Here is a 15330-nt window from a genome sequence, read left to right as displayed (position 1 = left end):
ATTCACTGCGCACAGGGCCATGAGTCCGTGAATTTATTGCACAGCTCCGAGACTCACCTGCCATTACTCACTAACCCAAATTTTCAGGACTTGGAGGACTTTTAGGAAACCAGAACCAAGGCTGTTAGCTTTCCCCAAGTTCACAAAGGTACATTTTTCAACCACTCGCTTTCCCCGAGCACTGTCCCTCCAGGTTCGGCACGGGTGAGACAACCCTGGGCCAGGCACAGCCTTTTTGGACACACAGACCCCATGAGATGAAAGCTGCTTCTCCTGCAGGCTTCAGGTAGAGCTTCGATAGAAGTTTGAAAACCTGGAAAGGGTTTTTGGGAGGATATGTTGGAATCTGGAGCAACAAGAGAAAATATTACAAACTGGTTTATAAATTACTTAACCTAAAATCTAAGGCTGGATGGAAGAAGCTACTCGGGGCCAGACGAAGCAAGGAGGGCCAGCAGCTGTCTTGCTGACAGGGTGGCCCCGGGGGCACTGCGGGCAGTACCAGGGCTGAGCCACATTTCATTCTTTTTTGCTCCCCTGTCCACATTCTCAATGGATGCTAAAGGCTCCCAAGTGTCAGAACCTTTCACCTCGTACTCCTTGTTAAAATCTAATTTTCTTTCAAGCTGAGAATGGCTCTCCTGAGAACAGCTCTGATTGTCATCTACTTGCCCAGGAGTGCCACAAGGTCGGTAGCAGCGTTAAGGCGTTGGCTTACAGTCCCAGAGGTGACTAGAAAGCAACCTAGAGCACAGGTCTCTGGAGTACAACTTACTACAACCTTCCCGTTAATGGGTGTGCTTGGTTTTCCCAGAGAGCTGAGTTTGGACCTCCCTAGCACCGGTGGGCAGTGACCAAGTTCACAGTCAGAAGGATGATATAGACTGCCTCAAAATTATGGCACGCACATGGGTCTTACTTTTCTGTGCAATTCCTTGCGCTGTTGAACGGAGATTTTTACCCATGCTTTGAAACATCTGGCCCGTCAGGCAGAAAGGACTTCCTTTCTCCTGATGCCACACTTTGTATACCATCACCTGGACATCAGATTTCTGTAACCTATACAGATCTAACCCCATTCATTGGCTGAAAATAGCCTCGAATAAAACTACCTGAGTTTAGATCAGCAACAAGCAATGCAGGACCGCCTGCAGCCTCCAAAGAGGATATCTGTTTTGCTCTTTGAGGAGCTGAAGAACCAGACCCTGCCGTCTGAGGGTGCTTCCAAGAAGATTATCAGCTTAGACTCTGAAGCATGATTTCTCTGTTTGGTCATAGACTAAATTGCAACCCTTTCCTTCAGACAGCACAGTTCGTTTTTCCTGGCAAGAGGGAGGTCAGGCCAACCAGCGGCTGGGTTGAACTGACAGCTGGCACTGAGGTTTCACAGCTGGGTTTCATTAGGATGTTAGGGAAAGCAGCCATGAAGTATATTAAATATATTACTGTGGATATTACATTTTCTAAACTGCCCTCCAGCCTGGGAATGTATGCTTCAGGGTACCAGAAAGCACTACGTAAAATAATTAGAACGTAGTCTTGAAATAAATGGATGAGCATTTTCTCTCTTCGTAACCTCTTTAACGTAAGGATCCCACAGCACTGCACAAGCACCTGATTTAAGTTTGGAACGAGCCTAGCACACAGACAGCTCTGCTGGTCTCAGCTTATACTCTGTTCGGACAACCCTGTCTGCCTTCCCACTGCGGAGCCCCGAGATGCGGTCGCAGAGCCGTGCGTGGGAGCAGGCGCAAACTTCACGGCAAAAGGTGGCTTCGGACACCTGCAACGCACGTGGATGCCGGGCTCAGGCTACGTGGCCACCACAGATGCACAGCCCTGATCCATTTAAGCCAATAAATTGCAATCCAAGGAAGTTACCATCACTTGGCAACAGCGCACTGGAAGGTAAGGAGTAGAGGGGAAAAAGTCCCAACACAAAGGCTTGCAAAAAAAAAAAAAGTAAATAAGGATTAAAGGGACTGTGAAGGCTGCTTCATTGAAGCAGCCCATAAAGAGCAATTTCTCTGCCTTTTGTAAGCTTTTATTTTGGCTGATATGATTTAAGCTAAATCCTGAACTGGCATTTCCCCTCCGTCTCGTTAAGAGCCATGAAGCTTTGTTGCAATCACCAGACTTCTTCAGCGGTTGAAAGGCTACTGAAGGAAAAGTAAAGAATTAATTTTTAAAAAGCCATGCTCACAACACAGCTTTATCAAATGGCAAAAATTCAAATCTCTCCCTTGGTTCAGCCACTCAGAGGGGGAATGCACGGCAGCACTGGCAGAGTTCCTGTTTACTTGTTTTATGATGGTTGTAACGAGAAACCCATTAAATTAATAGCTGTGCTTTATTTTTAATGTTATGTTTAGCTAATCCTGACTTACAGTGGCGCTCCCCATTCATAGAAAATAAAAATCAAACTCACTATGACAATGGACTCCATCACCAAGAGAATGGATACAGAGGGATGTTCAAGAGGTCATAAGGAGGGAAAAAATAACACTCTTCTCATTCCTTCTGAGGGAGTGTCACTCATGTCCCTCCGCCGGTGCCCACTGGAGAAATTAGTTCAGGCAGATCAAGGACCAAATAATACAAAACCGATCTGAAGCCATAAGAAAAAAAAATAATTGCCAGATAGACCCATTCCAACTCCACTAGCACCTCAGCACGAGGCACTGGAACACAAAGAACCTCCCGTCCCGTCCCGGTGAGAAAGCAACCCCTTGGACAGCTCGGCGGTCGGGGCGGAAGGCTGGGGATGTTCTCCTTACCTGTGAGGTTCAAGTTACCCATTCACACACTTCAGAGTACGTACCCAGGTGAACGACGCAACTAGGTCAAAATGAGCTGCCTTAGATCCGAGATGGATCTTGGGAACAGCAGCCTTCGATGTGCCTGTTCCGCAACCGGTGACCCTGGAGAGCTCGGGCAGCTCTGCCCCGTACCCATGAGGAGCTGCCCACCCAGGGACTCAAGCAGAGCCGCTCAGGCACAGACACACACGCAGAGGGCACGGCTGGAGCGTGCACGTGTGGGCACAGAGCGCTCTCAGCCCCACCACGCACCAACGCGGGTGAGCACCGGCCAAGGACGAGCACACAGAGTTAGCGATGGCTGAGAAGGATCTCGCTGGAGAGGGACAGGCGGCTCATCAGGTGGACTCACCAGGTCCACCTCCCGCTGCCGCACAGCAGCTGGGCACCGCGTCCCCGCGAGGGTGACGGGCTGAGAGACTCCCACAGCACACGGCTCTCGGAAGATGGCAGCTGCCCCAGAACAGGTACAACTCCAGTAAAACAAGCCCTTTTTATTACAGAAAAAATTGGTAAGGACCAAATGCAGAGAACCCAGGAGGACTCTGAGTTTCCAGCACGATGCAGAAAGCTACTAACAAGGCTGAATGAGCCCTCCTATAGCTGCTCCTCGCCCGCCGGCATTTCCCACTTTGCAGTCTGGGTGACCCAATAATTTTTCCTGGTCTTAAACAGTGAAGATAACTTTTTTTTGGTAAATTCTGTAGAGAAAGAAGCAGGAAGTGTACAGGACTGAACTGCATGCACCAGTTTGCCATAAACGTTAGCAGTAGATGGGAATGAAGACAACTTACCCTGCAGCTGTCAATCCAACATTAACTCAGTATTCAAAAAGGATTTTGAAATCAAAGCTTTAAGGGATCCATAAGAAGATGAACAGATCGTAACTCTTCAAAAAGAGCCACGTGAGCCAAAAGGCTTTGTTTGGTCTCACGCTAATTAGCAAACCTTCTCCAAAGATATAAGAAATTATATTTATTTCTAAGCAAACTTTCTGAAAACAAAGGAGGATGCAAAGTAGGAATCAAAATGAGACTCCAGGTCCCCACTGCCCCTTCTCCTCCGCTCCCTGGAACAGCTAGTCTTTCATGCAACATCTCCCACAGAAAACAATACGGGGCAGCAGGAACCAGACACAAGTACTATCAACATCTCCTAGCACGTTGCACAAAAGGAACAGCTGGATCAAGCACGAGCTACTCCACTGAGCGCAGGCAGGAAGAGCCTCTAATTTAGGCCATTGCAAGGGGAAATCAGCTTCAGGAGCCGTTTGTTACACACCCCAGAGGGAGCAGCTGATTTCATTTTCAACTTGGAAACAAAAGTTTGTTTGCTGCTCTCCCTGGGAAGACGACAAAGGAAAGTTCTCTGCCATGTGCTGACCTCTGTAAAAAGTCTGAAAAGAGCACATGTGTCATTAAATCCAAGATACACTTTTGACACGGAGCCCTCCTGAGACCGGTGGCTGCTCCATTTGCTCCCTCTGGCTTTGCCCCAGGCTGCGCAACTACCACTCTGCCAGCATAATTACACACCAGAGCGGGAGATGGAGGGGCATCATTACTTGCCCTGAACAACCTCAGCACGAAGATGATGACTGGTCCAGGCTAATCACTTCAGTCTGCATCACCCTTCACTCTCCCGAGGCATCAGCCCAGGCGAACCGGGGAGTGACGAGAAACCAAGACACACACCAAGAGCAGAGCGGTAAGGCTGACAGATGAGGCCAGCAAGTCAGTTCAGGAATATCACATCCATCTTCTCCAAGGATAAAGAAAAAAAAAAAAAAATAGAATGGGAGCAGGTATGAACGGCACTTCAGGTTCCTGTGGGTTTATGAAAAGGGGCTGGTAACTCTACAGCGCTGGGCGCAACAGCTCCCTAGGGCGGCAAAAAGAGCTGTTGCGGTTGTAGGCTGTACTTTATCCAGGCGCATCTACTTACAGCAACTTTTAGAGGGAGTGGGAAGGAATGATTGGAGAGTCCTTGTACCTATACTGCTTCTAATGCCAAAAGACCAAGTCACGAAGCAAAGAGAAGAAGAACATGGTCCTGAGATGCATACAAGACTGGCAATGAAGCGTTTTAGGGAATCAGACAGAAACAATTTAGCGACAAGCTACAGACAAACACTTTTAACCAGTTTGGAAATAAAAAATAACAACAACTTGAAAGACAAATTGAAAAATTCTGCCTGGAATAGGAGCACACAGCATGAGATCACAGGATTCAGCAGACTATAAAATAGGAAATGAGACTTACTCTTCTCCCCCTACAGCTACACAAAACCCTCCTACATAGATTACAGACAAGCTTGGCAATTGCCTTCCTCCTCCAGCCTCCTTGTTATGGACAAGGCAGAGTTGGAAGAAGCCTGAATGCAGAGAGGATATTAGATAAAGCATCTTGCAAAGCCAAGTGTGAAATATTAACAACAGGAGGCAATGGGTTGTGTTTTTATGCAAGATCACAAATTTGGTGCTTAGAGAGCCTGCGATGTTCTTGCATGCTGGAATCTCAAAGTGCTTGTTGAACATTTCATTTAAAAAGCCATTGAAGCTTACTGGAAAATTTCTATCAGTTATTTGCTGTATCTTCTCTAACTTTGTTTTTATTCTTTTTCCTTCCTGCAACACTAAGGAATTTTGCAGGAATAAAAAGGTTGTTCCTTCCATTCATCTGGCCAGTTTTAAAACAATTCATACTCATAAAGCGGGCACTCTGCAAGCCTGTATTTTCACATGAAATTACCACAATTGTGCACATTGCATCCGAATTACCGGATGCATTTGTACACACAATTACCCAATTTGCACGCAGAACTGCAATAACCGGGCAGGCAAAATGGACATGCAGCTGTTCGGCTGAATGGAGCACTGTGCCTGAACTGCATCTGGCATTGGGCAGGTTTGGTTTTAGCAGGTGAAACAGGTCACAGATATTCCTGGACACAAAAGAGCTCATTTTTATCCAGTGCATGCAGCACAGCAGCGCGGCTGGCTGCCCCTACCCTGCCTCAAACTTGCCTTTGGAGGAAACTGCCTCCAATTCAGCTTCTACAATAGATTCAGACCTTGTTTATCCTGCTGTCCTAGTCGCCCATTAATGCCAACTGTGATGGTAGCTGTGTGATAAGGACATCTATTCAACACTGGACACCAGGCTCCAGGAATAATGATCTCTGCCACTTTGGAGCGTAACTGACACCTGCTGTCACAATCTTGCATTAAAAAAAAAAAAAAATCATGCTCCGAATATCCAAGAAGCAGTCAAGGGGAAACATAAGGAGAGGGAGCCTAAGAGAAGATGCTCTTTGCAAGAGCTTCGGTAATACAGGAGCAGCAAAGATGAGAGCAGGGGGAAAAAAAGAGAAAACATTCACTCATGAAGCTGTGTTACCTGTATTTTTTACTTGGATGGCAGCTGAGGCTCTGCAAACTGAACTTCATCTTCGGCAATTTCCTATCAACATCTCTGTTCATCTTTTTTTTTTTTTCCCCCCAGGCTCAGATACCTGAGCTGATGATTAGGGCAACAGCAGCAACAGAGCTGCTGCTGGGCACTAGGAAACACCAAAGGAAAGGGACTGCCCAAAAGGCAGACGGGACCACAATCCCCACGCACACCATCACCAAGAAGTTTGTAGACATTCATCATGGAGTAAGCTAAAAATCAAACCTAACATGGCAGGACAGAGGAGTTTCACACTTCAAGGTACATGATGAACTAATGTCTGTCCTCAGAGACTACCAGACACTGAGAGTCAGGCAAGCCAGTACTGAAGTCTGAGGATACACAAGAGGTGTATTTTCAGCTAATAATCAAGCAGTCCCTCATCTGGAGGTACTGGACAGCCTTAGAGTGCCACTTTGTCCTCGTAGGGCTGCAAAACAGCCGCAATGCACCTGGCCAACATTAGCTGGAGATGTTACATTTATGATTTCATGGCTGATTTTTTCCCCCTACCCTCTATCAATTGAGTTCACTGTCTGAACGATCACATCTGTTTATGTTCCACAGACACCTGCATATCTTGAGATGACAGCTACTCCCTGAATGCTGTAATCAGTTATTTCTCAACAGAGGAATTGCCAATTTGGTAAATAAAGCTCATTATAAAAGAACATGGAAATGTATTACAGTTGCCTAACAGAGAAAATTGTCCAGTGCCACCAGATAATCAGCCCTGGCATCATAGTCCCCCCCCAATTTAGGGCAGCTGAAATAATGACATGCAAATTACTCATGCCAGGCAACACTAGACAGGGGCAAGAGGAAAATGAGGAAGAGATAAAATAGGTACTTTTCTCTTCAGACCAACAATAATGTAAAATCTAGTCAGGGATAGACCTTGGTGCTCCAAATTTCCACATGCACAGTCAGAAGTTCAGTGGGTCTGTACAACCTGGCTATCCCAAGCAGATCCAAAAGCCAGCACGGCGGCAGCAGCAGCAAAGGTACTGCTACCAACAGATCTGAGGGCACCAAGCGTCCTACTTTGGTTTGGAAAACTTGCCTGTCCTCCCTTGGAGAGACAAGCTTGACCTGCACAGTGATAAAAAGCTGGAATTTTTGCAAGATCTGAGACTAACAGAGATGGGTAAGCAAATATCGCTTCTGAGGAGGAAGAGCGTTGTGGCATCAGCTCTCCACAAGAAGGAAAGGCATTTTGTTGCTTTAATGAAGATGTAAAGCACTAAGTTGCTGCCTAAAGAAAAAAAGGAGATGAAGCAGAATGTAACACAGAAAACAATTCTCAGCCCCCCTCATCCATTTTCATAAACACTACATTAAACTCTGACATGACCTCCAAAAATCCATGTTCACATTCTTCAGAAACTGTCAGATACAGAGAGGACACGAGCAGCAAACGCTGCCAGAGGAGAAGCTTTAGCCAGAGAAGGGGAATCAAGTTACCAAGCTAGACCTGCTCCCCTGGTTTGCTGACAGTTCTTTTGCAAATCTGCCGCACCTACCTCTCCAAGGATGAAATGCCAGACGCACGCAGCTCCCACTGTCCCTCCTTGGCTCCGCAAGGAAAGGGCTCAAAACAGAGCACAAGGTTGAAAGGGATGGCGGTTTATGGCAGACAAAGCAGGAACTGCAAACAAGAACTGGTGCAAAGAAAGATAACTTGGGGTCTGCATTCAGCAGGCAAAGGTTTTTTTGGTATGATTCACCAACACCAGTTCCCTTCAGCCAGGACTTTGCACTCTTCCAAGAACTTTCAAATAAGCCAAAGTCATTCAGCCCGGGACCAAAAGGAACAAGTTTCGTGATTTATAAACTGTGACTTGAAATATTTCTATTCCTCACACTTGTTTGGAGTTTTTGTTGGCATGGGTAGTAGGCAGAAAACAGCAATTTGCAAACTCATGGGACTGAGAGTATCTCGCAGCACACAGTGACCATTAAACACTTTATTGTTTAGGAGGGAACCTTGGAAGGGAAGAAACACGCCTGCTGGTGTAACCGATGGGAGCGTGCTAGGAACAGTTAATCCTAACAAGCTAGTCAGGGTTACTTCCAAATATTTCAGACCCTTTCCTCCAGAGCAAATGGACAAAGATAACAGCTCTTGAAACTCAGGTGTGGATTGGTGAAACCAAAGCTAGCACAGGGTGAACCAGGCTCGTGTTGGGCAAGCCTCCAAGCTACAAGCTGTGCTGGAAGCACCTGGGGTCAATATGATTCTTTACATTGTAATACAATTAAAAAAGGAAACGATAGCGTCCCCCCTCTCCTGGGATCCTCCTCCCAACTCCAGGAACATCCACTGAGACTGATACATGCAGGCAATTAGAAGAGGAATCATGTCGTTGTCTTGGACCGCGAAGGGCAGAAGGCACCGGTCTTGGTCAGTGTCTATCCAGAAGGATGCCGGGGCTTCCAAGGGTGTCTGTGGTCCCTGTCCTCTGCTCCTTGGTGGCTGATGTTTATCCAGAGTTAACTAACAGCTCCTGGAGGAAAAAAAGACACAAAAGAAAAGGCAGCAAGTTAGTCATGCAGCTGTTGACATGGGACTGTTTCCTTCAGAAATGAAGGAGTAATGTTGGCAGGGGGAAAATCCCATAGAAAAATCATCAGGTTTCACCTGCTGTAAAACACAAGACACTCGAGGGGACAGAGGACTGGACTGTGGAAGCAAGACAGCAGGTCATGATATCAAAGGCGAGACTGATTCTGCGAACAAGAACGTACGGTCAGTTGCAAATGATTAGGGTTTATAAATCCCATGGCCTACAGCTGGAGAGAAAGGCCATGGTCTCAGGTAAGCCTCAGAGCAGCTGGGTCACAAGAATAAATGTAGCTCCATACTAAGTCCCAGCCTCAGCAGGACATGGGAGCACTTTGATTAGCTGCCATCAAACATGCACACACCACTCTCTCATCCTGGAACAGGATCAACATAAGAGTAAGCACTAGAGAGGGGAGAGAAAGAGAGAGAGGGACTTGGAGACTGCCCCAAGAACTCCTGACATGTTTGACAGCCTTTATCCTATTAAGACCCAAACCCTCCTAAAATTCAAAGCAAAATTATGCCTGCTTTGTCCCCACAGCAACCTCTTGTATTCTAAGTGGTACATCCTCAGATCCTGCAGGTATTTGTGTACAAGCTGTGGACTTCCGAGGGGTAGATAAAAACAGGAGGCTTTCAACCTTTTTAGGATGGAGGTTGCAGAGCCTGCTATGGTCTCTTCCTATTATTATCTTATCAGTCCTATAAAGTCAAAGAAATCCAACCAACAATGCCATTAGCATATCCCTCTCTCTCTGAGGATCTGGGTTATCAGTGTTGGACCCTACTTCAACACCTAGGTAACCAGCTCTCATGCATCGGCAATGGCATCTTTATATCGATGAACTGCTGGTTTAGCTACACGAACAGCAGAACTGCAAAGGCTGAGCCCATCAACGCGCTACTGTTTTCTCATGCTCTGGATAGGTGCAGTTCTGTTTTGCTGCGCAGACAGTACTTACTCAGGTTTAGAGGGCCCTGCTAAAGCCAACTACAGAAAGACAACTGAATAGTTAGCTGCAGGTGGTCTCACCACCCATTTTTACTAGGGCTGAATCTGAGCTTGGTTCTACTCTCTAGACACTAACCTTTCTTAGGAGAGAAGCTGTGCTTCCTGGAATGTGAATCAGAAAGGAAAATATCACAAAATAATGACACTGGCACACTTGGCAATATCTGTCAGAAGACAAGGATGTCATTTAGGCTACTTCTGCATAGCAGGCTGATATTTGCTGCCTAACGCCTGCAAGGTCAGCGTATTCAGTTTACACTGACCATGCATCTCCAAAGACAGCCCCATCTCTAACAACAATGAACAGGAAAAGCTTCAAAGGACTCAAGAATAAAGAGAAAATTGTTTGCCAAATTATTTAGACAAAGCTTATCCAGAAATCTGACAAATGAACCATCAATATTACTCGACTGACTCTAATTTCCCAGGTAATTTTTCTCATCATTAGTGACTTAAAAGTTTTGCAAAGAGCAATACATTTTAAAAACTCCAATAGCACTCACACAAATTGTAATGAACGAAGCAGCAACAACTCGCAATCAATTTTGCAATAAAGTAATTTGCTGTATTCACACTGTAACACTTCAGTGAAGTGTCGAGGAATGCTACATTTTGTGAAAAAGCCACTGATGTGGCCACTCGGTGGTTAACCCTTATGGAAGACAGTAAAAAATCCTTTTTCTTTGAAGCAATTTTAAAGAATATCATAGTTACACAATTTCATGTTCAAAATCATAACTATGTTTTTACTCATTTCAGGAGAAAATGCAAACAGCCAGCACTTAAACCTCAATCAATTCTTTCCAGCCTGAACTACCCACATACCGGGGACGCATCGAGCTGGAGGCTCACAAACATTCCTTGTGCAAAAACATCAGGTTCCATCTCACTCTGGATGACTAAACTTTCTCAAAATCTTTTGCGCGGTGAGCACTGGACCCAGAACTGATGGGCTGCCAGGAAGGCCAGACACCAATTTCCTGCTGCTCAGCTCTCGCCAAGGGAAGCTTTTGTGAACAAAGGATTCAAGGTAACGACACTGTTGATCAGCCCATGCTGCTCCGAATAGTGACCTGATACAATTACATCTAAGACCAGCCTGTGCTGGATGGAGCAACTAATTCACATGCCCTCCCTCATCAGGGGCACGGAGTGCTCGTGAAGGCTACAGGGTCAGCGTTTTTGGGGAACCAAAGCACTCCCACTACGCAACGGTGTGCACAGACGGATGACTTTCCCAGCTGTTTCAGACTTTCCTACTCAGATGCCAATCCAGATCTCGCAGCATTTGCTCTACCAGCATAGACCACTACCATTCTGAACCCTCTAATATTGCTAAAGTTCAATTTACAACGAAGGTAAAACCAGAGTACCGTCTCTGGCTGGCTGTGAACCCGTGCTCCTCTGGATGTTCTGCAGAACACGCCGTGTGGTGCAGGTACGATTAGCAGCTAACAAAGCTGGAGGCCAGAGGTCTCCTCCGCCAGCTACTGCAGAGCATCACACAGCCACTGCACAGTGGAAGCTCTGTAGGCCTCGTAGTCTGTTAGTCCATCATATAAGTCTATGCTTGTTAGAATATGCATATAACTGTTTTCACTGTTCCTAGCCCATCAGTTTATAAACCTGTGGCTAACTACTTAAAAGCACAGTTGCATTGATTTCATGCTTCACATGCTGCGTAATAGCGTGGAAGGACGCTGTATCTCTAAAACTAAACCTGCTCTTTGCTAAGCCAACCATTTACACCAGCATTTTAATTCCACCTAGCATTGCAACCATGCCAATACAGATTTGGCACCCCTTCATTTCCTTTCAACCTGGAATCCTTCCTGCAAGATACTACCATGTTGCTACAGCACTTACCTTGAGCAGAAGGAGCCAGGAAAGGGAAGGAGAAGCCTTACCTCTCCTATACACCCTTATCATTGCATATACACCAGACAAGTTGCATATGCAACAAGTCCAGGCAGCTTGCAATCACAAGCTGTTCCCACACAAGAGGATACTCCCAATTAATCGAGTTGAGGCTCAGCCTGAAGTTCGGTGCCTCATCACAAAATACCTGCCCCACAGTTGGCATTAGCTGGTCTCTGCTGCAGTCTTAGCAGAACGACTCAGGAAACAAGCAGCCTTGGAGAGTGCATCACACACTCTAATGAGGTGACAGTGCCTTTCTTGCACAGGGAGGGTAGATTATTTTTAATGCCAATGCAATGTCAGGTAGACATCAGTCTCGATAAGCTCCAGCCCAGTGCCTCTACATATGAATACTGTGTCCATACAAAAGGGTCCATACAAAGGCAATTCCTCACAGCCCTGGCTGCAGCACAGACAGGAATGGCAATCTGTTCAGTCCTGACAGCAAATCCAGCTGGAGGGCACACAGTGCTCTACACTTCTCCTGGCAGGCAGGACCTTGAGCCACCAACCCATGCTCTTCCACCACCACAAGAACCCGCTTGGGAACCAAGAGCAGTCAAAACTGGCTGGCTGCTCAGCTGACACAGCCCACCACTTTGCAGCACCTGTGGGGAAGCCAGTAGCTTTCCAGTTCCGGTTCCAGTTGAGTGAGGAGAAAGGGTCAAGCTCTGCAAGTAGATCTGCTCCACAAGTCTCACCCTTGCTGAGCAGGAAGTTCAGTCAATGCCCAACACGGTCCTTCTCCTGTAACAGAGAGCTAAGGCCTTGGTACCAGCATCAGGGCAAGCAAGTCTCAGCAAGATTTTCTAATGCACTGTACTCTTGTCTTCCTCTTGCTCCTTTTTTGTCAGTCTGCATCCCAGCATAGCAGCTCGGGGCTGCCTGGCGAGTCCGCAGCATCCTCTCCACCTCCCGCAGTCACTGGCTAGCTCTGCGCCTCGGCTCTCGGCCTCGCCGGAGGCTCACAGCCAGTGGAGGAATCTCCTTCCTTGAAAACCCAGGCCCTGAAGAACTTCCTCCCTCAGTGTTTGCCAGAGACGCTGTTTGCCAAGCCTCAGCTGTGCTAAGACATATTTATTTAACCAGCCTTTAGTCTCACGGGGTAAACCCTGCAAGTTTCCTCCAGCAAGTGCCTTACCTTTGTTCTAATATTCCTTTAAGCAGTCGCACCACGGCATTCACACATATGGGCACTGTGTAGCTATGAAGAAATCAGAAAGCAGATCCCCATGATAAATGACTCGGTGCATTTGGAGCGTCAGTGACAAAGTAGAAATTAATCTCCATAGTTCCTAGTTCCCTGCCGTGTGCAGGCAGCTCTCAAAACCAGAATACCTGTCGGCACACAGCAGACTTCAGTAACGTGACTGCACAACTTTTTCATCTCAGTTAGTCTGGAAAGAGGCACTAATGAAAGACAAAAATCCTGACCTGTCCTAAGATGGGTGTTCAAGGCCTTTCCACTGGATAAGGCATTTGTTGCAGGGCTATTAGCACCCCAAAGCACTGCAAGGGACATTTGAGTCACTTTGGTTTGATGTATGCTGTAGGTATTTTTTGGTTATGTGCAATTTGTTCTGTTACATTCAGGGTATTGGCTATTTCGTGGAGCAGCTGTGCTGACTAATGGATCACAGCACTTCTGTGCCATATAGTTATTGCACAGAAAAGCCTCTCTGTCTCTCTCATCCTTTAGGAGTCCAACAGTTGCTGTCCTTGGGTTTGGAATAAGAAGGGGCAGGAGTATGCCTGGCAGCAACAAAAAACATTAATTCAAAAAGCTATGAAGAGAGTTTTGTTTTCCCTCTTCTCTGTACTGGTGTTAATAGCTTTCCAAAGCAGAAAAGTTCACCCAATGACTTCTTGGCTACTTCCCCAGATGGCATCTTCAAAGCTGGCTTGACAGCAGAAAAGACGCCTTTCAAAAGACTCACCAGACACATTGTCAGAACACCCCAGAAAGTGCTTTCACGTGGAAGTCCCCTGGTCTACATATCTCACCAATGGAGCGCAAGGACCTGAAACAGTTTTTCTGGTTTCCTCTCCCCCCTCCTCACTCTCCTTTGACTCACAAGAGCCGACACACTGTTTACTTTGCTCTGCCTTGACACCTCCCATTGCTCTGCATCACCCGAATATGAAGTTATTTACTAGCACAACTAATCTCTAGCTGTTCTGAGACTCACCTGTTTGTTCATGCATTATAACATTGATTTCCTCCAGACAATTGTTCTGATCATTGTTCTAACTCACAGAGAGCTCCCGTCATTAGCCTTGCTTAACAGGAAATGTTTTGCCACTGACTGAGCAGCTCTGCAGTTACCAGACTGCATGAAAAATCAGCCCGGTTGGGGGGCTGCGTCTCCCCACTGAGCTGGTAGCCCCAGACATCACAGTAGGGAACACACTCAGTGCTTTTGATTTTGGACATGTGCTAGAAAATACCGGGGCCAGGAGGAACAAACACCGCTCTACAAAGGGCCACTGCTGAAAGGATGGCTGTTAATTAATCGGCATACAAACTGAGGGCGGTTTTTGTTCAATCAATGTTAATTGCATTTAATCTCGTTCTTACCATTAAGAAAAGCCACCAGGCCAGGCTGATGTTGCTAGTGCCTGACATGCAGATTCCACCCACGTTTGGGAGGCAAGGCGGGAGGAGAAGAGTAATGGAAAGAAAGGAAATAACCCTTCCTCACCCCTTCTGCATCACTGCACAATTTCATTGGGCCTGTTCCATTATTTAAACAATTTTTGTTTTCCAATAGCATTACAGAGGAGCTCAAAGGATAAAAATCAGACATGGAGCATTTCACTACTAGTTATTCTTGCTCTCCTGGGTACTAGCTTAGAGCTTTGCTAACCTGCACAGCCCTGCCTGTTCTGCTTCTGTAAAGGACTGAAATACAGAAAATTGCTTATGTGAAGCGGTGTTTGCTTTATAGTCCCTGGCTTGTCCCAACAGACCAACCGTGCCCCTTGATACGACCTACAACTGCTGACTGCCACCTTCCACCAGCTCTGCCAAAGTCTTTCTCCTCACCTTGCTACTGACCACAACTCCACTGCATGCCAAAGGATGCTGAAAGTCTGTCGTCTTCTAAGGTCTTAAAACACAAAGCAGTGTTTGCTATTAAACAACCTCTGACCAAATTTGCCTTCCAAGTCAATGCATGTTTGAAGTCCGAATTTCCCAGGTAAACCACTAGCGTGTCCACCAGCAATCTGGCTCTGACCTGGGGACTGTGCCACTATCTGCCCAGCTACCTGCTCGGGAAACAGGAGCGATCCTCTCGCCTCTGCAGGAATCAAACCTGGGGGCAGAGGGGCAGCTTTTGCAGCACAGGAAGCCCAAGGTGGCGGGTTTCATGATGACTGCCTTATTGCTTCTGCAAGTGCCTTGCGTTTTTCCAAATCACTATCAGCAACAATAATAATCAAGATTGGGCTCTGTCGGCGCCTTTCCCCTGTGGCAGCACACAACGCTTGCCCAAAGGCAATGCTGCAGTTTATCATAGATTTTTCTTTATCCCTCGACAAACGTTAGTCCCATTGCC

The 15330-nt window shown here is 46.6% G+C and overlaps 1 protein-coding gene across 4 annotated transcripts in view; it reads right to left on the bottom strand.

Annotated features, from left to right (window-relative positions):
* Positions 1 to 8224: 8224 nt before the first annotated feature.
* CHCHD6 (coiled-coil-helix-coiled-coil-helix domain containing 6) overlaps positions 8225 to 15330 on the bottom strand; it is a 113437-nt gene continuing 106331 nt past the window's right edge. For 2 of the 4 annotated variants that reach the window (XM_075762121.1, XM_075762122.1), the window contains 2 exons: positions 12912 to 12974; positions 8225 to 8779 (listed from right to left, as the gene is read on the bottom strand). In XM_075762121.1, coding sequence (XP_075618236.1) covers positions 12930 to 12974 — 45 coding nt within the window. In that variant the 3' untranslated portion in view covers positions 8225 to 8779; positions 12912 to 12929. The remainder of the gene's footprint in view (positions 8780 to 12911; positions 12975 to 15330) is intronic. The other 2 variants (XM_075762125.1, XM_075762123.1) reach the window with 1 other exon arrangement.

The sequence above is a fragment of the Balearica regulorum genome, chromosome 10 (genome assembly GCF_011004875.1).
Source record: "Balearica regulorum gibbericeps isolate bBalReg1 chromosome 10, bBalReg1.pri, whole genome shotgun sequence".
NCBI classification, from domain to species: Eukaryota; Metazoa; Chordata; class Aves; order Gruiformes; family Gruidae; genus Balearica; species Balearica regulorum.
This window is presented reverse-complemented; position numbering and strand designations above follow the sequence as displayed.